Consider the following 24779-nt stretch of genomic DNA (forward strand, 5'->3'; position numbering starts at 1 on the left):
AGGGAGAGAGCTCTGTGGTGGGAACAGACACAAAGTGAGGATGTGAGCTCACTGCCCACCCCAGCCTGCTCACAGCCCTCTTTCCATGCTCCTGGAGACTCCATGGCTCATCCTCCTGGAGGTGACTCCATCACCATGGACAGCACAGCCAGCACTGCAAGCCAGGGGTCCATAGGCTTAATTCAGGTTTGGAGTGAAGGATCCAACACAAACACTTCAGACACCTTAAATTCAAAATGTTCTAAATGGAACCATTCACTTTTATATATACATATACATATATATCTCACTTTTGGAAGCTATCACCTCTGAGAAAGGTTCTTTAATTTCACCTCTAATGTGGAGTGCCTTGCTGGCTGCTTAAATCTCTCCCCCAGACGACCTCACCTATCAGGGAGAAATTGGTGTTGTGCCTGATTGCACAAACCAGCCCAGCCTTTTACCTGGGAGATGTGCCACAAATAACTTCCATTATATATAGGGGGTGTTTCTGATGCTGCTATCAGGAAAAAAAAAAATAGAAGATATAATGCTTCGACAGCCTTGCTTAGATGCTGAGGAGGCACTTGGCTGTGCAAAACAGCCATTTGTATCACAGGACAGCCCAGGTTGGGATGGAAACCAGTGTGGTGCATCCCCACCAGACCTATAAGCATGTCCAGAACCTTTTTATGTCCTTCTGTCCTTCCAGCCACCTGCAGAGAGGCTGTGATGTGCAGTGGGGAGGTGACGAGGGGGATCGCCTCAGGCCAGTTACATTTCCCTGCTTCTTCTCCCAGGCTAAAGCAATTTAGGTTTAATAGTATATTAAAAAAATATTAAACCCCATATTGGAGTTCTTCTTGCACAGGCAAAGAGAGGAGAAGGACTTTCTGAGCCCATCTGCAGTGCATTAGTAGGTAAAGGATTGCATTAAGGTATTCCCCAAGGTCACACAAGGGCACTGCTCATTTCATTTCTGTACTGAGTTTACCCCTGTGCTTCATTTCTTAATGTTTAGCAAAGACAAGCCCCAGGGTCACTCTGAACTTTAATTACATGAAAATAACTTGCTAAGAGGTCCTTTCATTTTGATAATTTACAATACCAGCCATTGAAATGAGCTTTGCAATTGATTTGGGAAATACACAAAATGACACTTCCAGCCCAGCCTTTTGTGGACACAGGACAATTCACTGTCTATTTAACAGCCATAATAGCCCAAGACCAGACTTTCCTACAATAATTACACTTTCTCTTGAATTTATTGAGGTTCAAACTTCCAGTTGTCTGCTGGGAGCACTTCATTTATACACAAAGCATCTCAGGCTGCTTATGCAGAAGAAAAAGCAGGGAGAAAGAGGCACTTGTTTGAACACACAAGTCCTCATAGGTCTCTTACTCTTTTTTTATCTGATACCTAATGAAAATACAGACTCCTTGTGCATTTTTGTGCCTGCCAGGGCCCATAGGGGCATTTTGGAGGCTGTGAAAGCTTGAAGAAACAGCAATGAGGCCGTGGTGTTTGTGAGGGTCCCCAGGACGAGGTGAGAGATGAGAATCTGACTCCAAGTTCTCAGAAGGCTGATTTATTATTTCATGATATTATGTTAAAGAATGCTCCACTAAAACTGTACCAAAGAAAGAGAAAGGATACATCAGAAGGCTTCGCAAGAATGAATAATAAAAACCCTCAGAGCCTCGACACAGCTGGACCATGATTGGTCATTACATTAAAACAATTCACAGGCTGGATAAACAATCTCCAAATCACATTCCAAAGCAGCAAAACAGGGAGAAGCTGAAGCTTCCCAGCTTCCCAGGAGAAGAAATCCTGGCAAAGGGATTTTTCAGAAAATATCATGGTGACAATGAGGCAACTTGGGCTGTGACCAAGTGTCTTTCCCATGGCCATTTTTATTTTCTTCTAACACGACAGAGCTAAATGTTGTCACCTTGTGATTATTATCTTTATATTAAAAATAAATAACCTGTGGTGTTGTTGCTTTCTGTGGTATTGCTTTCCTACACTTGTGCACATCCACTGAGATTCCACCCAGCTAAAAGCATTAGAGCCACCACGAGCAGATGGGTTTGCACAAGGTATGGCCACAACAATTTCAGATGTAGGGGACGTCTCTCTCCCCCCAGGTCACTTCAGAAAACAAGGAATTTGATTTTCACATTGCAGTGGCTGTGTAGGGCCATCCAGAAGCCAGGTGATAACTCACATCAGCTTTAGAGGTGGCAAACTGCCTCGTGGGGCTGGCAAGGGGAGGAAGCTGAACTGACATTTCCTTCGTGTATCTGGAAGGTACACGTTCCTCATAACACAATTTTGTGCTAATCTTCAATTTGCTGTACTGGGAAGCTTTTCCCTGGTCAGCAACCAGACACATCAAAATCACAGGGAAGTCACAGTGGGAAATAACACGAGTTTCCTCCTCCTTCAAATTAAAAGGAGGGCGCAGGCTGGGTAGGAAACACACTGCTGCAATAGGATTGATTGACTTTAATGTGGAAACAGTTGCACAGTTTAATATATTTCCTTGCCAGAAAACTGGGAATTTGTTTCCAAAAGGGCAAAGGCCTCTGGGATGTGTCCTGATTCTTTGTGATTGGATCTGCGCTGCTGTCAATGATTTACTGCAGCATTTTGGAGCCTGGTGGGCTCCATGCTCCTTCCAGCAGTCCTGAAAACGTAAAAGCTTTGGTTTGCAGCTGATCTGCAGCAAACCTTCACGTATGGCAGAGCAATGTGGTGGGGCCTGGCTCAGCTCTGTGCCTGGATCCTGTCTGTGTGCTCACTGGCTTTAACACCAGCCCAGGCGTGCAGGGAGCTCCAGGCACTGCCTTCACACAGGTAAGTCTGTTCCCTTCCCCACGTTTCCATGCAGGAATTACCAGCATGCCAATCAGCCCATCAGTTTTGTCCTGACTGGAGGCATGTGCACAAAGCTACCAGGAAAAAAAAAAAAAAAAAAAATTAAAAATTGGCAGCTGTCCAAAGCCCGAGTCAGGCATCATAATTCCCTCTTAAAGGAACTGTTTGCACAATGATTTTCCTTTTACAGATGACTATTAAGCCTTCTTAAACTTCCTTACCGAAATTACCAGGCTGGGTTTGGGCACTTGAAATGAATTCTCTATACAGGATGATTTATGAGTTAATATTTTTCATATTCTTTTGCATTCTAATTATTTTACACTCGACAACACGAAGCTAACAAGTGCATGTGAATAACCCAGTTTTCAGTCCAAGCCAGATCCTCATTCCTCAGGTTTTTTTTTTTCCCCATGAACAATATTATTAACCTATCCAAGTGTCACTTGGGCTTTGAAGGAAAAGAATAAACAAGTTACATTTTTTCTAAAGCTACAGTGTCATGATAGGGAAATGGGTGGAGGTTTTTTTTCTATAGCTATTAATTTCAAGCTTGTTGTAAAGGCAAATATGATTTAGGAGGATCAAAAAAAGGTATCAGTGATAATTGGAACATGGAGACAAGGGGAAGGCAGAAAGGAAAAAAACTGTGGCAGTGATACACTTAATTATGAAGGCTTATTCTGATAATCCCTTTTGAAAATGAACAAAGACAAGATTTTTGATGTTTGATGAACTTATCAAACAAGGCAGAGTAATGAAGAGGTAAATGTAAAACCCAATGGAAGGTGAGCCAATTAAGCACTTTGGGAAGTGCTGAAGGATGCAGCCCACAAAGCCTCCTGTGGCAGCAAAAAGGCACCAACAGCTGCATGTCCTCCAGCCCTGGGTTTTCACCTCACCCAGGATCTGCACCCACAAGCTCCCTTACTCAGCTGCTGTGGCTCTCATTTAGTAAATCTCTCTTGCCCAGCCTCTGATGAATCCCCCATGAGCTATATACCTCTGCTAATTATCAACATCTCTCTTTGGACTGCAGTCTTGTAAGCAAAACAGACTGCTCATTAGTTAATCAGCAAAATAATAATAAAAATAATAATGTTCTGACTCAGAATAAACTCTCAAAATGGTTTGAAGGCTGTGGCAAATGCAGGGTTGTGTTTGCATGGCACAGATTGCTCCTCAAGACAAAGAAATGGCTCAAGCAAATGAAGGTTTTAGAGTAGAGACAGAACTAGAGATTGTAATGGCTGGGCTGGGAGGCAGGAGAAGGATTTTCTGGCTGTTGTGTAGTGATATTCAGAGTATATGCAGAGAGCCTGCCCAAGAGCCACTACAATACCATACCTTTGCCCTTTTCTCCTTTCATAATATTCCTTTAGTGATTTTCTTCTCCTCAGAATTTGTGTATTTGGCTTTAGAAATACTCAACCAACAAATTTCTTGGTCAAGGTCCTTTGTACCTTGTTCTCTCAGCACTGTTGGTGCTCTAACAATTCCCAGCCCTCCACAAAGCCCATGGAAAGCAGGATCTGATTTCACACCAGCAAAAATCCTGACCATGAGCTCACATGGGTGTAAAGAAAGTGACATCAAAACAGGGTCAGTAGTGATAAAATCCCTGCTCCTGGAGATTGTGATGTGCTTCTGAAAAGAAAGGCAAAAAATTAGCTTTTCTCTAAAACCTGTCCTTTCGTGACATTGCTTCTGTCACACACATATATCTATATAATTGCAATCTACCTGTTGGAAAGGGCAAAGATGTCTTGGGAGAGCAGGAATCCCAAGACAAAATCCCCAGGCACTGCACTTGCAGGCCCTGCTCAATTCTGATAGTGAATACTTGGATGGGACATCTTGGGATACTTCCCATTTCCTACAAACCAGTTTCCTGGTGGAAAAAAACACACACACACACACGGAGATAATTTTCCCCCTTCCAGCCTTCAGCCCCTCTCAAAACACAGCTTCAAAGACCTTAGACCACTCTTTCTTCCCCTCCCTAGAAGAAGCAGCAGAGATGTTAATTCTCCAGCTCCTGTCGACTGTCAGCTGAGCCAGTGGTCAGGATGGACTGAGTGCTTCCCTTGCCAAGAGAAAAAAGTAAGGATCCGCTGTAATGTATTCATTTATCTTCAGATGTGTCTGTGATGAGGATGTACACACATTAATTATATATATTATACATATTCATCATTCTGAAGCATCCAGTAAACTCATCCAAATATGATGGAAATGCTCCTTTGCTAGAGAGGCTCTTATTTATCCTGGTGTAAACTGGGGAATAAATTCATTGGAGGCAGCAGAACAGGAAAAGCAATATCAAGGCAAATGGTGGAAGAATCAGGCCAGAATACTTGCCCAAGACTTTCTTCCTTTTCTGTCTCAGATTTAATTAAGTATCCCCTGATTCTTAATGCAAATAATCCAGCGAAAAGAAATTAGAAGCAGCCTTCATGCATCAGCTCCTGTTCTCATATTTTTATAACGTTTCACATATGTCTTCATAGTTTGAGAATTTATTTTCACATACCTGACATAATTCTGCTTTCTACTGAGTTTATCTTATTCCTGCCTTTTTTGTTCCTGTGCTTATAGACAGTATATTATCAGTAAATAATATGGCTTTTCTCCCTTTCTTTTTTTTTTCCCCTTCCTAGTTTAAAGAGCAGCAATTCTCATTAATAATCCATCAGAAATGTTGCAGGATCAGTGTTGTAATTAGTGTCTGTGTCCATCTGAGCCTGGTGCGTTGCAGGACAAAGCATATGCAGCTGGAAAAGTGCCATATTTTTCCAAGGTATAAAACAGAGATATTTTTCAAACAGCCATTCCAGCCCCCTCTAAGTTCACATGTACGAACTCCAGGCAAATCTGAACTCCCAACCCTCTGCTGACCCTCCTGCCTCTATCACACACAAACTCTTCAAGCCACACACACGCATAAATTAGGAATACCTATTAAAATGATAGTTTTGATTGCAGTCTGGCCTGTGGAGGGGTGTCTGTGAGGGACACACGTGGCTCTGTCTCTCTGCAGCACCGGTACCGGCGGCTGGAGCAGCCGGCAGAGTTCGGAGGGCGACGCTGTGCTGGGCACCTCTGGGATGAGCAGGCCTGCAGAGCTGAGACACCCTGCTCAGGGCCACCAGGGTGTGGGCAGGACTTCCAGTGCAAGGAAACAGGTGAGTGATGCAGCCACAAACCCCTGCAAGAGAGGTTTTGGTCCTGGGGTATCTTGGGTTGTTGGTTGTTAATTGCTGCCCCAAGATGTCTCTGTTTCGGCCCGCGCGGCTGAAGAACGAGTCTGGACTCTTCGGTTTTCAGTCTTGATGTTGTTTATTAATTCTTATCTATAAAATTTTCTTTCTGCCCAGCCAAGATCTGCTCAGCCAGGCAGCCACAGGCACTCTGACCACCCCCGAGGCGGTGTTGTCTTTTTATACTACAAACTACACATAACATATTTACACTTAATTCCCCATACCAATCACCTATGTTAGACAGTGAATTTCTACTCTAAACCAATTCCAAAGTGCCAACATCACAGCAGAAAATGGAGAACAAGAAGAAGAAGAAGAAGAAGAAAGGTTAGACACGCCCAAGTTCCTCCATCTTGTCCCCATAACCCCCATACCAAAAATCCTAAAATCTACATTTTCACCCTGTGATCATTTTATTTTTATACTATTCAAACCTCTGTGACTTTCAGGTCCTCATACAAAGCTGGTAACTTGCTCCAGGGGTCACAATCAAACCCACAGGTGCTCTGGGCTGTGTGCCAGGGTCTCCGAGCCCCCCTGGTGGGGTCCTTGGCAACTCTGGGCACCCGGAGGGATGCGCTGAGTTCTGACACTGGGGGTATCAGTCCCCTGCCCTGGGCAGCAGGAGGGTGAACCAGTACAAGAGAAAGAACAGGGATTTTCCCCTCTTCAGTGTTTTTTTCCCCCCACTTTTACAGAAATCCATCCATGCTGCACTCAGATTTGGGTAGAAAAGAAGGCTGTGTGACATGGAGAATGTGAATGTTTCAGTGGAACAAAGGGAGTAGGAATATTCTGCTCTAACTGCTGTGCTGTGTGCTCACACTCCGCTCCCACAATGCGCCACGTTCTCCCCTGCTAGAGACAGAGTTCAATCATCAATCCAACCAGCAATCTGTTGGGGTGATTTAGTTATTTTTAGCCACCTCCAGCTCTGAGGATCAGCATATAAAACGGCTGTTCTCTGAAAGTTTGACTAGCCTTGACAGGTTTTTGTTTCTACACAAATGGCTCAAACTTCCTTCCTGAGCATTTAATGAAAATTATATCAAAATTTGGAGCCACAGGCCAGCTCTGTGACCAGCCCATCAGCTAGAGAAGCTTATCATCACTCCATTATTACCCCATCATCACTGGGGTAAATTAAACAGTGCTAGTCCCCTCCTCAAGGCTTTCTCCCCGCTCCCAGAGGCAAAAGCCCTTCTATATTGCCTTTCCTGCAAATATCCATTCTTGCAATTAATTATTGCAATAAACTCCCCAAATGCCTCCTGCAATGGGAAGAGGAAACCTTGCACTTTAATAAGATGGAGTTGACTTCCTTAAGCTAAGGGGTGAAGCTATTCCTACAGCAACTTTCCAAGAGTGTGATTTTAGAAAATATAAATTCAGGGCAGTAAGGTGACCTGTCCTTGATTCCCACCTGACAGAAGCCCACGGGAGTGGCCAGCTTGGACTCTGTGCTGTGTTTAGGTCCCAGAAGCTTGGAAAAACCAATTCCCCATGGCATAACGCCGTGCTTAACATGCAGCATGACTTCTTGTGGCCTTGAGATGTGGGTGAAAAAAAGCATAATCAATGCAAGCTGCCAGCCAGGATTTCTGGAGGGGGGATAAGCCACCGCCTGCATCTGTGCACTTTAGGGCGCTGCATTCAACGGCATCTCGTGTGCAACGGAGACTGGGACTGCAGAGATGGGTCTGATGAGGATAATTGTGAGGATGAAGATATTGAAAACCCTTGTGAACATCTGTTCCCAATCCCAGGGATGGAAAAAATAGTCCAAGGGTGAGTAATTAATCAATAGCTGCTCCTCTCGCAATCAAAACAGGATTATGTTTCTTATATTGCTCTTCCTTAGTAATAGCAGTGATCCAGGAATTGATAGGGGGCTGTACCCAAAAGGGAGGTGCTGTCCCATGTGACCATGGGTGGCAATGAGGGTTCATTCCATCTTTTATTTCAATCCTCAGTCTCAGATCTATTGCCTGACCACAGTACTTGTGATGCCCTTTGTATACTCCTGAAAAAATAGATCCCAGTTATCTCACAGCTTTCTCCAATTGTTAAAGGTAAGAGACTAAAGCAAACAGCAGACTTTGGAGATGCAGCACCCTGCTGGCATTCATCCTTAAGGAGATTCAGCTCCAGGATTTAGGACTTCAGAGCACAGATTCAAGGCAGAGAGCCTGAGCCCCACACAAGTATATGTAAATACTCCTATCCACAAAAAGTGTTTCCCTGCTCAGTTTCAAATTTTGATTAGGTAATACAGGCAAAAGAGAAATCCAGAATAAAATGAAAGGCAAATTGTGACTGTGACACTCCTGTTGAAAACCTTGTATTTTAACCAAGCTCAGTTTCCCTTGGAGAACATGGCCCTGTCTGTGGCAGAGGAATTGGAATGAGATGATCTTGAAGGTCCCTCCCAGCCCAAACCATTCTAGGATTTTATGAACATGGGCTGCAGGATGAGAATGGAGCCAGCCATTGTGTAACTTTCCAATCAGCTCAATCCAACACTCTCTGGAGTCCATGAGATAAATGTCTCCCTGGCCCAGGGCCTGGGAGGGTCCATCAAAAGTTTTACAAGGCATGCATTAATTACCACTGAGAACCCTGTTTAATTCTGCTCTCTGAAGTGTTTCTCCTGCAGAACACACAAAAGCAGTGGCATTTGCTATCTTAGTCCTAAAGATGGTTCCCTGTTGAGAAGAGCAGTGCTGCTGCTAGTTTGAATAAAGCTTTCACTTTGGGCCATGCAATTACATGGAATACTAAGTAATAGGAGGGATTTCAGAGGGCAGCAGCTGTGAGGGCTGGAGAGCAGGAAGAAGGAGGAATAAGGAAATAATAAGTGACAGACTTGGCAAAGCACAGGCTTCATGTCTAGGGAGGGTGTTAACTACCCTGAGAAACGGCACCATTATTAAAAAGAAAGAGATTAAATTAAGACAGAAAATAATTGCAGAGAATGCCAGGAAGCACTTTGTGACAATGAGATGCATTAGGCTCAAGAGGAACCTGGAGGAATTCCAGGACTTTGGGACTTTCATAGCTGTGCTTGCTGGGAGGGGCTGGGCAACTTCACTCATTTCTTCCATTTCTTGCGTATGAGCCCAAACTAATGCCTTGGAAATAAAATGGCTGTTTGCCTCCTGGTAGCTTTGGGAAGGAGACAGCAAGGAGATAACAAACCCAACCCAGCTATAAGCTCTATTCCAGTTCCTCAGGAGGCCTGAGGATGGATAACCTGGTGGTGGGGTATCAGTATCAGGAGAACCTGTGACAGAGACTGAGGCAATAAAACCAGAGTGATGGATAAATTCCTTGTGAAAAACACCCATCACTTGTTTTTAAAAGTTTAAAAGTTTAATAGTAATAAAATGGTTATAAAACTAGTAATATAATTAGAGTAATAATAATTTGGACAATTTGGATTAGGACAATACGAGACAATAGAAACAAAGAGTTATGGACAGTCCAGGTACTTTTTTCTGGGCAAAATAAGCCCAAAAAAGGCCCCACATTAACAGAGGGTTAACCCTTAAAAGCAATAGCCTGTTGCATATTCATATATCTCATACATGATGCATAAATTCCATTCAAACAAAGGATTTCATCTGGTCAGTGTCAGCTTCTTCCTCTGAATCCCAACAGTGTCTTCATGGCTGAGTGAGGCAGGAAGAAGTTTGTTTCTTCTGACAAGAGAGCAATAAATTCTCTTTCTCTGAAAGATTTGGGTGTCCTGTGGCTGCTATCTGCTGCAAGTACCTCATTCCTTTCTTAAAAAAAATATCCCACATACATAGTTCCTATTTTAACTACAAAAGTTACCCTTTAACTACAAAACTGCATTTACCATACTATTAAAATGTTCATACAGCCCAACTATTCAACACAACATAATACACGCAGCAAATATCTGCGTAGAGCCATATAATATGCACTTTTCACATTCCTCTCTCCAAGGTACAACATCCTGACAGAGGAAGGGAGGCAGAACGTTTATGACCCGGGGTATTTTGGAGGGTTCTGTGAGTACGTGTACAACGGGGAGTGGCGGGAGCTGCGCTACGATGCCGCCTGCGAGCGCCTGCACTACGGCGAGGATGAGAAGTATTTCCGCAAGCCCTACAACCTCCACTTCTACCAGTTCCTGGTGAGTGCTGCAAGAGGGCAAATTTAGCAGCAATTCCTCAGCAAAACAGCCAAACTTCCTCTAGGGATTTCTGCTGGTCGGAGCGACCCCAAGATGTGTTAAAAAGTCTCTTTTCCCAGCCCGGCGGTCGAAGGAGTCAGAATTCTTCTATTCTTGTTCTCAAGGTTGTTTATTGTTTCTTATCTATAAAATTCTTCCTCTGGGCTGACAAAGTCTGTTCAGCAGGACAGACAGAGGCACTCTGGTGTTATCTTTTATACTAAAAACTACATGTACATTATTTACCATAATTTCCCAATACCTATCACCTATGTTAGACAGCGAGTTTCTATTCTAAACCAATCCAAAAGTGCCACCATCACAGCAGAAGATGAAGGCCAAGAAGAAGAAGGAGAAAGGACTGGACACACCCAGATTCCTCCATCTTGCCTCCTGAACCCCCGTTCTAAAAACCCCAAAATTCTACATTTTCACCCTGTGATAAATTAACTATCATTCTACTTAAACTTTCTTGACTTGTAATTCTTCATATCAAGGCTGGTAATTTTTTTCATGGGTCAAGATCAAAGGCACAGGGGTCTTGGGCTCTGTGCCAAGCTCTCTGAGCCCCTTGGCAGGGTCTCAAGTCCTCCAGGGCAGCCAGAGGAATTTCCTGGGTTCCAACAACTTCCCACAAAGATATGAGGTACATTCTATCTCTAGTTGTCTTTAAGGTACCCCAGCAGGCACTCAATGTGTAAATGTTGATTTATGGTGCCTCAAGGAATGCATATGCTGTATCACCCAGGCATCCCCACTGCTTCCTCTGGCCCAGGCAGAGCCAAGTGAGAGGTGTTTTCTCTAAATTCTGCTATTAATGAGCTGTAGAGCTTGCAGGAGCCTTTTGCCTCTCTAGGGACTGAGCTGGCCATGTGTAAAATGCTAACAACGCAGCTGGTTCAATCTTTGAAGGCATTTTAAGTCTACAAGGGGCATTAATCTGAATTCTGAGTGAGACAGGCATCCTGCAACCCATCACCAGGGATCACAACACCTCCAGTCCATAAGGTCATGTCTGATGCTGGACAGTGATCCAAGCAGAGAAAGGATTCAGTTTGGGTCTCCCACATCCTAAGTGGGTGCCTTGGCCACACTGTTAAACATTAATCGTGTTTTTTAACATGAATTAATGAAAACACATTATTCCTGGGAAACATTACTCAATGCAAGTAGCTTTCATGCCCTCCCAGCAGGCAGAGTCCCTCAGTCCCCAGTTTGAGCACTGGGGCTGGCTTTTTACAGAGCTGGCAAATGACAGAGCTCAGACTCAGCAGAGCTGCTCGATTCCACGTGCCGGCAAAGTAGAGCTGTCAAGGAAAAGGTCACTTCTCTAAAACACAGGCAAAACAATGTTTGTTTTCTAGCCTTGCCATTGTAAATAGATGTTGAATTTTTCTTTTCCTAAATAAATTCATCCAGAAGCAGGCTGGAGAGTAAAAAAAAAAAAAAATTCGGTCCAAATCATTAGGATTTGGCAGAGCTGTAAGGAACTGGAAGGAAGGTTTTTATAATGAGAAGTGTCAGGCTGTCTTAATAGCTACCATTACCAGCTCTGGCTTTGAGTGGCTAAACACAGACCTTTCCCCTGCTTGGAGATGGAAGAAGCAAAATGCTTGGCTTTATCCACATTTCTCACATATTTCCAAATGAAATGGCACAGGACTTAATTCCTTATTCCACACTCACTGAAGTCAGTGCTGGTGCTGACTTCAGGAGCATCATGGGCTTTTAACAGTGGTATTCCTTCAAGAAATAGAGATTAAAAAGGAAGGGAAGCCCCTGAAAAATTAATGTCTGCTCCTTTCATTTTAGGCTCATGCTGATTCTGGGTTTTCTTTTGAGTTTTACGAGGATTCAAAGGACCTGCTTGATGCCCTTAAAAGTGATAAATCCAGATCAACAGGCTTCACCATTGGAATTGGGCCTGGAGGTTTACATGTCATGCTAAACCTGGGCCTCACTTTATCAGGTGGCAAAGGATCCCTGAAGAATTTCACACAATATGATGCAAAGGTAAAAAAAAAGATCCAAGCAAATCAGTGATGCATCTGCTCCAGTTGCATCATCTGTGCATCGCATGGTCTGGCTGTAACTTATGTCAGTTTATTCTCTCAATTGCATTTTTTAACACAGGGTAATTGTACCTTAATTTGTTCATGTAATTGCAAATGTATGATCGTTAGGAATCCTGTTTGCTGTTCTTGGTATGTTTCAGCAAACAGGGAGTGGGAATAAAATTGAATTACGGAGTGCCACAGCACATGTCATCTCACCCCATCCTGTTTCATGGCTGCACTGAGCACATAAATAAAAAAATGCTTGAAAGTGACAATGAGGGAGGAGGGAATATCAAGATGCTGATCAAAACAATTATCCTCAAGGAATGATCTCTAGTAGCAAATATATCTTGCTCAAATTAATACGAGCTGCCTCGTGACGGGGAAATGGGCTACTTTTAACAGGAGGTTAAAATACCACACTGAAAAAAATAGCACCTGATAATAGGGTGTACTTCTCACAGAGGGCTTGCATCATGGACTGGCAGTGATGACCTCTTTCCAATCTAATAACATGAGTGCTGGTATTTCCCACATTTACCGTGCCCCATCTCCACTTCTCTCCGGGCTGCTGACAGAAAACAATAAAGAATTACTTTGATGGTGTTCCGAGTTAAAATGCCCTTAAAAGCTGTTTGAAATGAGTACCATTATAGTATTTACTGTGCCCTTGTCCAGACTCACATGATGTTTGCAGCTAAATGATGATTAGTTATTGGAGGAATCATTTAAAGGGCTGCTCGTGTTGCAGGGGAGACTTGTGCAAAGCGATGGCAAATACAGAGCTGGAGCCTTGGAGCTGGTGGTATATCCAGGAAATTCTCCCTCCATCAGCATCTTTCTGGCCAAGGAATCTCCCCTCTGCTGGGCTGGGCTTGACCCTTATTCTTTGCTATTCATTGAGTTTGTGAAAAAAGCAAGAAGGGAATAAACAGTATGGAAAGGAAACAGGAAAAAAAAATTTGCAGAAACGGAGAATGGAGGGGAATCATGTGGAGCCCAACTCTGATCATATTCACACATCAATAAAACCCCTGTAGTATCCAACCCCCCCAAGGCCCTCCACCTCCACAGCAAATCAGACTTTAAGAAAAGAATTACCATTATTTCATTTAAATCAGGCTTGTTTTCATGCGCGCACTGACAGCCAGAGACTCAGGCTTTCCCCTGCAAGCCTAAAGCCTAGAAATTCATGTGTTTAAATTCATGTTGGCTGCAGCTCCTCTCTCCTTTTCCTGCAGAATGTTGGGTTCATTAGAGCTGTGACCAAGGTGCAGACAGCCCGCTTCAAGATGAGGAGCGACAACATTGTTTTGGATGAAGATATGCTGCTCTCCCTGCAGGAGCTCCCAGACACCTACAACTATGGCATGTATGCCAAATTCATCAACGACTACGGCACCCACTTCATGACATCTGGCACCATGGGGGGGGTCTTTGAGTACATCCTTGTCATCAATAAGGAGGAGATGAGAAGAAAAGGTGAGAAAATCAAAATATATCCTCTGTTCTCAGCTTTCTGCTTTAAACCTGGCATTTCCAGCCTGGTGGCACTACTGGCCACGGGGCTTGGGATTAGCTTGAGTGTCACCAAATGTGGTTCCTGCTCTGATTTCAGAAGTACCTGGGTGAGGGTTTGGTCATTAAGGAAGGAAACTGAGCATCATTTTCTCCATTTCTTGCTAATCTTCTCCTATTTCTTGTCATCTTTGTTCACCATGAAAGCTTGAAGGCTGCAGAGCCACCCAGAGCTCAGCAAATCAGCCCTCTCACATTTCAGCCTGTTTGCAGTGAGGGCCACAATTTTCTGTAAATGGAAATATTGCACTGCACTCAGCAATAGCTCTGCCACTTCACTCTGCTTAGTGTCACATCTGGAGATTAACAGACCCCTGTTAGCTCCAGTTCTCAACAAATTGGAGTGTATGAGGCTGGAGGGCCCTACCTCTAAATCTCAGTTAGATAAAACACCCACTGCAGACACCGAGAGCCTGAGAATTGCCATTGCTAGCAAGTCAAAAATGTAACATTTTTCCTAATCAAAAACATGGGATATAGAACAATAATATGGCTCAATAACCAGGTTGTCAACTTTTGTAAAGGTGTCAACAATGCAATAAATCCCATTTTCACCAAGGGCCATCACTCTGCTGTGCTGGGGGTACCACTGCCTTGGTAACTCCAGGCCAGACACTGATGAAGAAGGAAATTGTGAGCTTGGACAACAGCTGCAAATTGCTGTAATTTCAGTAATTTCAATAATTTTCATGGTTCTGCCCCAGATTCTGCCTCTGGTCTGAAATGGTTGGGTCCCATCAGCATTAGGATAACTATGCATTCCATATTGCACATTAACCATGCCAAATTTTCCACAAGAAATTACTGATTGAATTTTCGTCAAGTTCCTGAACCTCCAATGTTTGGAAACATGATGCCTCTTCAAATTACTCCTTCACTTTGAAGGGTGAGTGATATAGAAGTGAACAAGGTCTTGGCAAGCAAGTCTTCAGGAAGCAGACTGCCAATTTCAGAGGAAGAATTAATCAAGAGCATGTGGAGGGAGGCTATTATTTCGCTTTATCTTGTGCTTGCTGTGTATGTAAGGAGATTTACTGCTACGAGATGCCTTATCTTAGGAAAGAAGGATACTGAAGTCCAGCAAAAGACAAAAATGCACCCCGGTAGAGATGTAATTTTCATTCTAATGCAGCACCATTCTGTAATTCTCATCTAATCCAGCCTCTGCCAGAAAGTCCAGCCTCACAAAGCCAGCAGTGCTCTGTGTCACACAGTGCTGACCCAGAAGGACCCACCTGCAGTGTCTGATATGCCACTGTCTGAAAGCATTTAGCAAAAAAAACCCCTGATTTCTCTAATGTTGATCACAGCCATGCTTGGAGGCTGTGTTTGCAAGAGGATTATCCTCCTTCCCTGAGGAATGGTTAGGATCAGGATACAAGTGCTCAAGTCTTAAAATCAGAGCTTCCTAAGACGAGTCCGAAGCTCTGCAGATGCATCACTGAGCTCCCACAGGGCTGCTTTAGGTCAACCACTGCATCCTCAGGGCCCACCCAGCCCACCAGGCTGCTTGCTAAATGCTCTGGAACACAGAATATTCATTTTCTTATAGACCAGTGACCAAAGCACAAACTCAGGAAAAAGATCCCTTGGCTGAGTCCTTCCTAAATGAGACACAGCTTAGGTGGTCACTGAGCATCTGGCTCGGACTTTGAGCATTTAGGAAACCTGAATTTTGAAAATGAAATCACCTCCTGTGTTTAGGTATCCACAGCTCACTGCAGGGCTCAGGGCTGCAGTTTTGCTGCCAGACCCATTCCCAGCTTTCAGGCTGCAAGGGCTTATATGGATGTGGTCATGAGTGAAATAAATACGTATGTCAGAGCGAGGTCCCTCGTTGCTCTGCCATCAATATTTTTCATTACTTGTTTTTAAAATAGATTGTTATGGTTCTATTATTTAGCAGAAAACAGTATAATGTGTTCACCCATTACAAGAACATTTATGGGAGGAACATTATGCGTGGAGTAAATTAGAAAGAGTCTTCATATATTCTGATTAATTCAAAATGCAGCAGTAAATCTTATCACTCGAGCACATTTAACTATCGCAAATTATATCATATAAAACAAAAAAAAAAACCCTATCAGGGCTCCCCCCTCAAGCACTAATATTTACTGAGGCCACCCTTTTGCAGTGATAACCACTTTTCATTTATCAAGACCCGATCTTGCCACGACCAATGGCGAATGGTATCGACAGCCCCTCGCTGAACATAATTACTCAACAGGAACCATGGCAAATCAATTAATCAGGGTGTTCCTCAAGTTTAATTTTATGGCACTCCAGCACCAAGATAAGCAATCACGCATGCTGCTTTGGGTGAGTGAACTTTACCCACTGTGTTTACAACTGTTGAACAGTTTAGTACAAGTAATTGAGTGCTACACGTTTAATCTTTCTCAAGGGCCCAGTTTTGCAGTGGGATGCAGTTCCCAACTCAGGTCTGGAGTGCGTTTCAGCTCTCACCAGTTTGAAGCCCCTTTCTCAGGATGCTGAGTAACTGAGCAGGGTTTGGATCCACCAAGCCAAGGAGCAGATCTGTGTCCCTGTGAGCCTCTCCTGTAGGGTGGGCAGAAGGGAACAAGCCTGCAGGTGGCATCCCAGGGGGACCTGGGCAAGCTCTGGGCCCTTGGGAACCTCATGAGGTCCAGCAAGGCCATGTGCAGGCGGTGGAAGGGGATTCTGCCCCTCTGGTGAGGCCCCACGAGCAGTGTTGCATCCAGCTCTGGGTGCCCAGCACAGCAAAGACATGGAACTGGTGGGACAAACCCAGAGGAGGCCACAAAGCTGATTAGAGGAGTGAAGAACCTCTCCTATGAGAAAAGGCTGAGGGAATTTATGTTTTTCAGCCTGGATTTTTCTTATCCAGTCTTCAGTGAGACCTCATTGCAACCTTCCAGTGCTGAAAAGACATTATAAAGACAGGTTTTAATCAGGGCCTGTCGTGACAGGACAAGGGGTGATGGTTTTCAACTAAAAGAGGGCCAATGTAGATTAAAGAAGCCACGTTTTACCATGAGTTTGGTGAAACACTGTTGCCTGGAGAGGTGGTGGATGTCCCATCCCTGGACACATTCAAGGCCAGGTTGGATGGGGCTCTGAACAAACTTGTGTAGCTGAAGATGTCCCTGAGTCCATGAGGGAGAGAGGCTGGACCAGATGGGCCTTCAAGGTCCCTTTTAACCCACACCACTCCATAACCCCACAAAACCAGAGCCATGAGTGTCTGGGCAATATTTCAAACACAAGCAAGGCAAGGCCCTGCTCCCCAGTGCTGAGGGGAGGCTGTTCAGCAGACAGTGCTCCAGGGTGGCACCTGGACAGAGGTTTAAACTTCAGACCATCAAACCACAACACACAAACCCCACTGACCTCTGTGCCTCCTTTCAAACCAGCCTTCTTTGGAAAACACTTTAAGGTCCTCTTGACAAAAAAAGAGCAATATGAAAGTTTCCTGTTACCTACAATACCTGCATTTACTGAAATCAATGGACTTGGAACTACTAGAGGACGGCCTTATATTTGCAGCACACTGAAGTGCTTGCATAAAACCAGGCTGTATGAAATATGCACATTGCTTACCTTGGTGAAACCACCTCATTAGTTCCCTTCTCCCCTCTGCAGTTGCTTCATGGCTCTCCAGTTACATATTTTCATGATGTATGTGGTGGTGGTGCTGGCAGCAGCAGGCAGGAAAGCTCTGGCAGCTCTCAGCACACACACACCTTTCCTAAGGTACTCCTTAAGGTGCTGCTTAACCCATTAATGATCAGATTCCTAAACTGATCTGATTTTTAACCAGTAATGATCTGATTCCCAAATCAGACCACCTAATAATCTGGTTTCCTAAATTCAGGTCCCGAATTTAGGAAAATTAGTGAGGATCTAATGATTTCAGCTGCTGTTCCTGGCTTTATTTATGAGTTAGTCTGTGAGAAAACCAAAGTTTGTTGTTAAATATATAGATCAAACAGTGCCTGAAGCCTTAAGATTTTTACTTTCTTCTAATATTTTCTAAGGAAACAATTTTTTACACCTAATATATGATAGGCCAAATATACCCCAATAAAATATTGGGGTTTTCCACTGTCCTCTGCCCAAAATAGCTTTTGACTTCAAAATACAAGCCATGAAAGTAACTGAATCTTTTCTTCAATGATAGAAAAGAGAAGCAGGAAAATGAACACCACGAGTCACTGAATTTACCTCTCTGTTTTCTGGTTTGCAGCCACCAGCATGGAGGAGATAAGTGCCTGTGTTGGGCTGTCCCTTGGCCTTACAGTCAGCAAGAGCCTGGATCTGGGTGTAAGCCTGACACACTCTAAATGCAAACAGAAAGGACTCCTGAATACTGGTACAGCAGCAGGGCTGGGGTCTCCTCAGGCTCCTTGGGCCACTTGTTTGGGTCACTTGGGCACAGAGATTCGTGCGGGGTCACACAAGGTGTGAGGATGGGAGCTCTGGTGCCATCCCCCAGGCAAGGTGGGACCACAGAAACTTTGGGTTCACATCTCCAGGAGTACTGATGCCTCTTAAAAGAGCAGGAATTAATGTAGCAATATATCTGGATGAGAAACAGAGGCTCTGGGGTGGCTAGGAGGCTGCAGTTCACAGCAATGACAGACTGAGTCAAAATTTACTCTAAAAAGTACTCGAAGAGTGTAGCAACCCCTGGATTTCTACATTTCCTAATGAGCTATAGACAGTGTGACCTATTGCCCATGTCCTACCCAGAAACCAAGGCTGGAGGAGCGCAGGCTCCTCAGGTGTTATCAGCTTAGAGGATTTGGGATGCTCAAGTTGTCAGCCTGTGATGAGGTGGCAGGGCTCACCCCACAAGCAGGGAGCACTGAGCTCCCATCGATCCCGGGAGGCAGCCCCTGACAGCACAATTGATCTCCCCTCCACTGAGCAGAGTCTGCAGCCTGTGTGGAACAGCAGCTGAGTATTACCTGTGCAATTCTACTCTGCAGATGCTGAGAGCCACAGTGCAGTTGTGGAAGATATTATTCCCCGGATTAGAGGGGGAGACACCAGTTCCAGTGGAGGGCTCCTGAAGAGTTGGGATGGCAATATGTACCGTCACTGGGGCAGGTCATTAAAATATAATCCTGCTGTTATTGATTTCCAGGTAAGGCTTTTCTGCAGTTGAAGAAACTCTGCTGCTCTAAGGAATGAAAGTGTAGTCGAGCAGATCATTTTGTATTTTTATTGTGATCCCATCACAGAACAAGATTAAATGTAATGGGCCACTGATCTGGTAACCTCTTATTCATTTCACAATGGGGAGTACATCTCCCACTGACTGCATCCACAGGGAGACAGACAAGGAGCTTAATGCTGGATTAGTGCCAGGTTAAGTTTCTGATGTGTTCCCCAACAGCTTTACAATGAATTGGAGCTGTATTCATCTCTAGTATTCTCCCTGATGCTGTCCACCCTCCTGTAAAAGCAGGGGGCTCACAGGGGGCTGGGGAAGGTGTTTTGTTACCCAGCTGCAAAGACAGCCCCCCTCCAGGAGTTCTCTGAGCAGAGAGCTCCTGGCCGCTTTGTCAGGAGGGTCCTGTCTTTCTCCACACTCTAAAAAGAAGGTCTGTGGCCATAAAAATCAGCGAGGCTCTATTCTCCCTTTTGTTTCACTGGGTGCCCCATAAAATGGGAAGATCAGTGAAGCATCTTATAGGGCTTCTGAGGGGGAGGAGATGAGTGCAAGGAGAGGGGATAAAAGGGACAGAAAAGAGTGATCCTACAAACAAATAATCCAGAGTTGAGCTGGCAGAGGCACGAGGGGGTGGCCACAACTCCTCAGCTGTGGAGTGTGGGGGAAGGATCTCTGTCATGGCAGGGACATGCTGCCATTTCTATCCCTCTTGTCTTCATTTGAAAGCAGGTCTGAAAGCTCTGACAGAGAGTGGGAGAAGGGAAAATGGATTTGGGAATTATCTGTGTTATTGGCAGGGCAAGAAGGACTGTGCAAACCTTCCTGGGCAGCAGCTGGTGGCAGAAAGATCTGATAACACAGAAGTGCTTTCAGTTCCAGCTGCAGGTTATTCACCTTTTTGCACAAGGTCCCATTAATTCTGGGCAAGATTTCTTGCAGTTTTCCAGTAAACCATGCACTGACCTTTCTATTTTCCAGTAAACCATGCACTGACCCCTCCCGAGCTCCCTGCAACCAGAGGGGCCACTTCAGCAGCTCTTATCTGCAGTCCCCTCAGTTTGTCAAACAGGCTTGTGCAAATTTGCCTAAGAGCTCTTCCCAAAGCCCAGCTGATCCTGATCCTACCCACAATCACCCTCACAGTGCCTTGCACAGTGAGCTGACACCCAGCTCTTCCCTGGAACAAATTCCTGGCCTGGACAAGGGAGTGTTTGCCCAGGAGCATCGATGGACAAATGTAAATAAGTGTCCTCACACAGTCCCAAGTTTTTAGCTTTAATGCTCATTGAATATTAATATTCAGTTGGGCAAGTTATAATTGCTGCCCAGACTGGACTGTTTTTGCTGACTGGCATATAGGAGCTGGATCTTGCTGCTGGAAAATATGATGAGTGAGTTACATTCCCAAAGCTGTAGATGACAGTATTATTTCACAACATCAAAGGGCAAAAGATATATAGGCAAAATTCCTCATTCTCAGCATTTACTGGATATTTCACAATCTGGCCACTGCAAGGGATAGGATGGCAATAAATTTTGATGATACCCTCTGTCCAAAGCTCTTACCAAAACATTTTCTTCAAAAAGGCAAAAGGCATGCAAGAATCCCAGGGACTGTGACAGCACTAAGAAATCAGTCCAAAAAATGGGCTTACTGGGGTGTTTTAATTTATCAATCCAATCCCTACTGAAACTCCAAAGCATGTCCAGAAAAGCCAATCCCACACAAACCCCCAAGATGAGGAAGGTTTTGGAACGGTGGCTCCTCACTGGGGCAGCACCACATTTGCATGATGCACATGCAGCTGTCAAGGAAGACAAATGAGTTTTTCCCCGAGTCCTGAATTTATCCAGCAATGTCACAGCATCCCAGTCGATGCCCAGCTGAAATTGTTCCCATGCCATCCATCTCCATCCCTGCAGCTGCAGCCCATCCACGAAATCCTGCGCAGGAGCAGCCTCGGCCACATGAGGAGCAAAGAGCAGCACCTGAGGAGGGCTCTGGATGAGTTCCTGCTGGAATTCAGCCCCTGTCGCTGCAGCCCCTGCCACAACAACGGGGAGCCCGTGCTGCTGGGGGACAGCTGCTCCTGCCACTGCCGCCCCGGCCACCGAGGAGCCGCCTGCCAGCACACCCAGCGCCCAGGTGAGAGCCCACAGGGGAGGATTTCCCTCTCCGCGTGGCTAAACCAACAGCTCCTGGCATCCACACATCAATCCCTTCTGTGTTTTGTGGCTGGCTTATCTCAGGTTGTTGGTTGTTAATTGAAGCCCTGAGATGTGCAGGGTGTCTCTGTTTTGGCCCACGTGTCCAAAGAATGAGTCAGAGCTCTTCGGTTTTTGGTCTTGAGGTTGCTTATTAATTCTTATCTATAACATTTTCTTTCTGCCCAGCCGAGGTCTGCTCAGCAGGGCAACCACAGGCACTCTGACCGCCCCTGAGGCGGTGTTATCTTTTTATACTACAAAATATGTATAACATATTTACAATTACTTTCCAATACCTATCACCTATGTTAGACAGTGCACTTCTACTCTAAACCAATCCCAAAGTGCCAACATCACTGCAGAAAATGGAGAAGAAGAAAGGCTAGACACGTCTAAGTTCCTCCATCTTGCCCCCATAACCCCCATACCAAAAATCCTAAAATCTACATTTTCACCCTGTGATAATTTTATTATTATACTATTGAAACTTCTGTGAGTTTCAGGTCCTCATACAAAGCTGGTAACTTGCTCCAGGGGTCACAATCAAACCCACAGGTGCTCTGGGCTGTGTGCCAGGGTCTCCGAGCCCCCCGGTGGGGTCCTTGGCAACTCTGGGCACCCAGAGGGATGCACTGAGTTCTGACAGGTTATGCTGAACAGCCCCTGAGCTGAGCAGCTCAGGGGATGGGGGAATGGGTTTAAATTGAAAAAGAGCAGAGTTAGGTTGGATATGAAGAAGAAGATCTTCCCTGTGTGGGTGGTGAGGCCCTGGCATAGGTTGTCCCATCGCAGGCAGTGTCCAAGGTGAGGTTGGACAGGGCTTGGAGCAGCCTGGGATAGTGGAAGGTGTCCCTGCCCATGGCAGAGGAGTTGGAATGAGATGTTCCCATCGAATCCAAACCATTCTGTAATTTGTTATTACTATAAATAGAAATAGTAATAATAAATTTAATTGCTGGATTGAATCCAGGAAATCTTCTGGAGGCCTTGAGGTATCCCACTAAGGATGGCTGCTCCAAGGGAGAGAGCACAAACCTCAGCAGGCAGGGAGGGGAGGGAAGGGGAAGGCTCAGGTCAAGCAACTCCTCACACAACTCGCCACCAAAAAACCATTTTAGTAAAAAATCGCTATGTTGCCAGATTTCCCACCCCCTCCTGGGTTGCATTTTGACTAGGGTGTCTATTTTGAGGTGAAAAAATATGTTTTTCCAAAGTGACAGGCTTATATTTATGTTTTCTTTGTCACTTTCTATACTATCCTAAAAAGTTAAGCGGGTAGCAAAAAAAGCTGGGGTCGGAACAGGCTCTTTCATTTCCAAAAAAAGTTGCAGCTCTCTTTGGATATTTTTGTCCTGATTCATGATGACAAAAAAGAAAAAAAAATCTAAATCTCAGCACATTAAGCTGGCAGAAAAATCCATCTTCAGAGCAGTTCCACCAGGCAGAGCTCCAGACCTTCAGCCGTGGGCTCATCACTGGGGTCTCACCAGTGGGAAATCAAAACTGTAATGAGACAAGGAGCTGGAGCAGAGCTGGGGAGATGGTTTGTGAGGCTGAATGCCAAAGCTTTGCTTCAATGACTGCAAAGTGTTTTTTTTTTAAAAAGCTCAGGTTCTTTAAGTTGTCTCCAAATCTCAGGAATTTGCTTGGAAAGCCCAGAACCTGCCACCAATGCAGAGCACTGGACCAGCCAGCCTTGTGCTCCTTGATTTTAGCAACAGTGGGGACAGGCACACTTCTAAACTCCTGGAGAATTTTTAATTTCAAATTTTCAGTTGCAAAACTAATTCAAGACCAAACTAATTTTGTTTTTTAAAAGCACGATGTTCCAGCAGATGGAAAACGCAGCTTCCCAGCCAGCACTAAGTAAGAGCACACACATCCATTTGCACTGTCTGGATTAATAAAGTGCCCAGGCCAGGCATGAAGGCCAGATGAGTAAATAAAAAACGACAGTAAATGACAGGCATCAAGCATTCCCATCATTCAGGAGCACCACCATAATCCATAGTATCGACCACTCCTGACAACTCAGTCTGTACTGTAATGAAAAAGCTTTGAAATGACCCATCTCCAAAGGGACTTTCCACAACATCCCCACAGCTTTAGGGGACTTCTGTCACTCTGCCTTGGTCAGAGGCAAGAAGCTGATGCTGAGAGAGCTGTGAGCTGCACTTTGGGAAAGGAAAACCAGAGGGTTTCAGATGAGATGGACAAGAAAGTGCTGTTGGTGTTTGGTGTGGTGGTGTTCGCAGGGGTCCCAGGATGAGGGAAGAGATGAGAATGTCAACTCCATGTTTCAGAAGGCTTGATTTATTATTTTAAGATATGTATTATATTAAAACTATACTAAAAGAATAGAAGAAAGGATTTCATCAGAAGGCTAGCTAAGAATAGAAAAGGAATGGAAATGATAACAGAAGCTTGTGTCTGGGACAGAGAGTCTGAGCCAGCTGACTGTGATTGGCCATTAATTAGAAACAACCACATGAGACCAATCACAGATGCACCTGTTGCATTCCACAGCAGCAGATAACCATTGGTTACATTTTGTTTCTGAGGCCTCTCAGCTTCTCAGGAGGAAAAATCCTAAGGAAAGGATTTTTCAGAAAATATCATGGCTACAGTTTGGGGTGATGCTGATTCATCTCCCCTGGCTTCAAAGTGCCTTGATCTCAACAGCGCGGGCCTGGCTGGCAGAGAGCAGGGAGTCCATATCCAGAGAAGCTTCAGGCAGACCTGAAATCCCTTTTTTTTTTGTTTGTTTTTCCCTTTCTCTCCGTGTGTCCCAGGCGGTGAGACGGACGGGCGCTGGAGCTGCTGGTCGGGCTGGTCCCCGTGCCAGGCGGGGACGGCGCGGCGCAGCCGGCACTGCTCCAACCCTGCCCCGCAGCACGGCGGGAAGCCCTGTGCTGGCAGAGACCTCCAGAGCAGAGCCTGCTGAAAGCACAAGGTGCCTGGCACGGGGTGCTTTGGAACCTGGGCTGGGCTGGAAATACTCAGGGCGTGTGATGGAATTAACCCCTGGAAGGAATCATTGACCGGTGATGTGTTTCTGCGTCTGCTGGATTCCCCGTGTGAAACCTGACCTGCTCCTGTGGTTTTGCCCCACCAGATGTGATGGTTTTGACCCACCAGTGCCCAGCACTGCTTGCTGCAGCACAGGAGATGGCAGAGAACCCACCCAAAGGAGGTGGAGCTGCTGGGTGACCACGGGGCAACAGCATGTCATGAAATAAATCCACTGCGAGTGTTTACACAACTGAGCTTGACTCCCAGGGAGTTTGTGTATTTTCTTTGGGAAACACAGGAAGAGCTCACCATCTATGCAGTTGGTATTGACATATGTACCACGAAACTTTTGTAAGTTGGCACTGTCAGATCTGTAAGTCCAGCATATTGGCCGGGGCTGCCTTTGCAGCAAAGCCATATGCTGCTCTGCACG

General features: G+C 45.0%; 1 protein-coding gene across 1 annotated transcript; it reads left to right on the forward strand.

Moving 5' to 3' along the window:
* The first annotated feature begins 2729 nt into the window (after positions 1-2729).
* On the forward strand, positions 2730-24278 carry C8A (complement C8 alpha chain). The gene is made up of 11 exons (XM_071436820.1): positions 2730-2842; positions 4870-4966; positions 5904-6048; positions 7770-7914; positions 10099-10288; positions 12140-12340; positions 13626-13866; positions 18194-18319; positions 18939-19096; positions 21050-21272; positions 24127-24278. Exons 1-11 carry the CDS (start codon positions 2736-2738, stop codon positions 24276-24278), a joined length of 1785 nt encoding a protein of 594 aa, XP_071292921.1. The 5' UTR covers positions 2730-2735.
* Positions 24279-24779: the final 501 nt, after the last annotated feature.

Source organism: Agelaius tricolor, unplaced genomic scaffold, assembly GCF_023055355.1.
Source record: "Agelaius tricolor isolate 1412-34295 unplaced genomic scaffold, bAgeTri1.0.p SCAF_11, whole genome shotgun sequence".
In the NCBI taxonomy this organism is placed as follows: Eukaryota; Metazoa; Chordata; class Aves; order Passeriformes; family Icteridae; genus Agelaius; species Agelaius tricolor.

What these genes read in the sequence shown, in the direction of transcription:
- C8A (XM_071436820.1), top strand. Translation starts at nt 2,736, where the DNA reads ATGTGGTGGGGCCTGGCTCAGCTCTGTGCCTGGATCCTGTCTGTGTGC. An exon ending in TCCCTTGCCAAGAGAAAAAA is followed by an intron (nt 4,967 to 5,903) that starts GTAAGGATCCGC and finishes GTCTCTCTGCAG; the next exon opens with CACCGGTACCGGCGGCTGGA. An exon ending in CTGCTGTTATTGATTTCCAG is followed by an intron (nt 19,097 to 21,049) that starts GTAAGGCTTTTC and finishes CCATCCCTGCAG; the next exon opens with CTGCAGCCCATCCACGAAAT.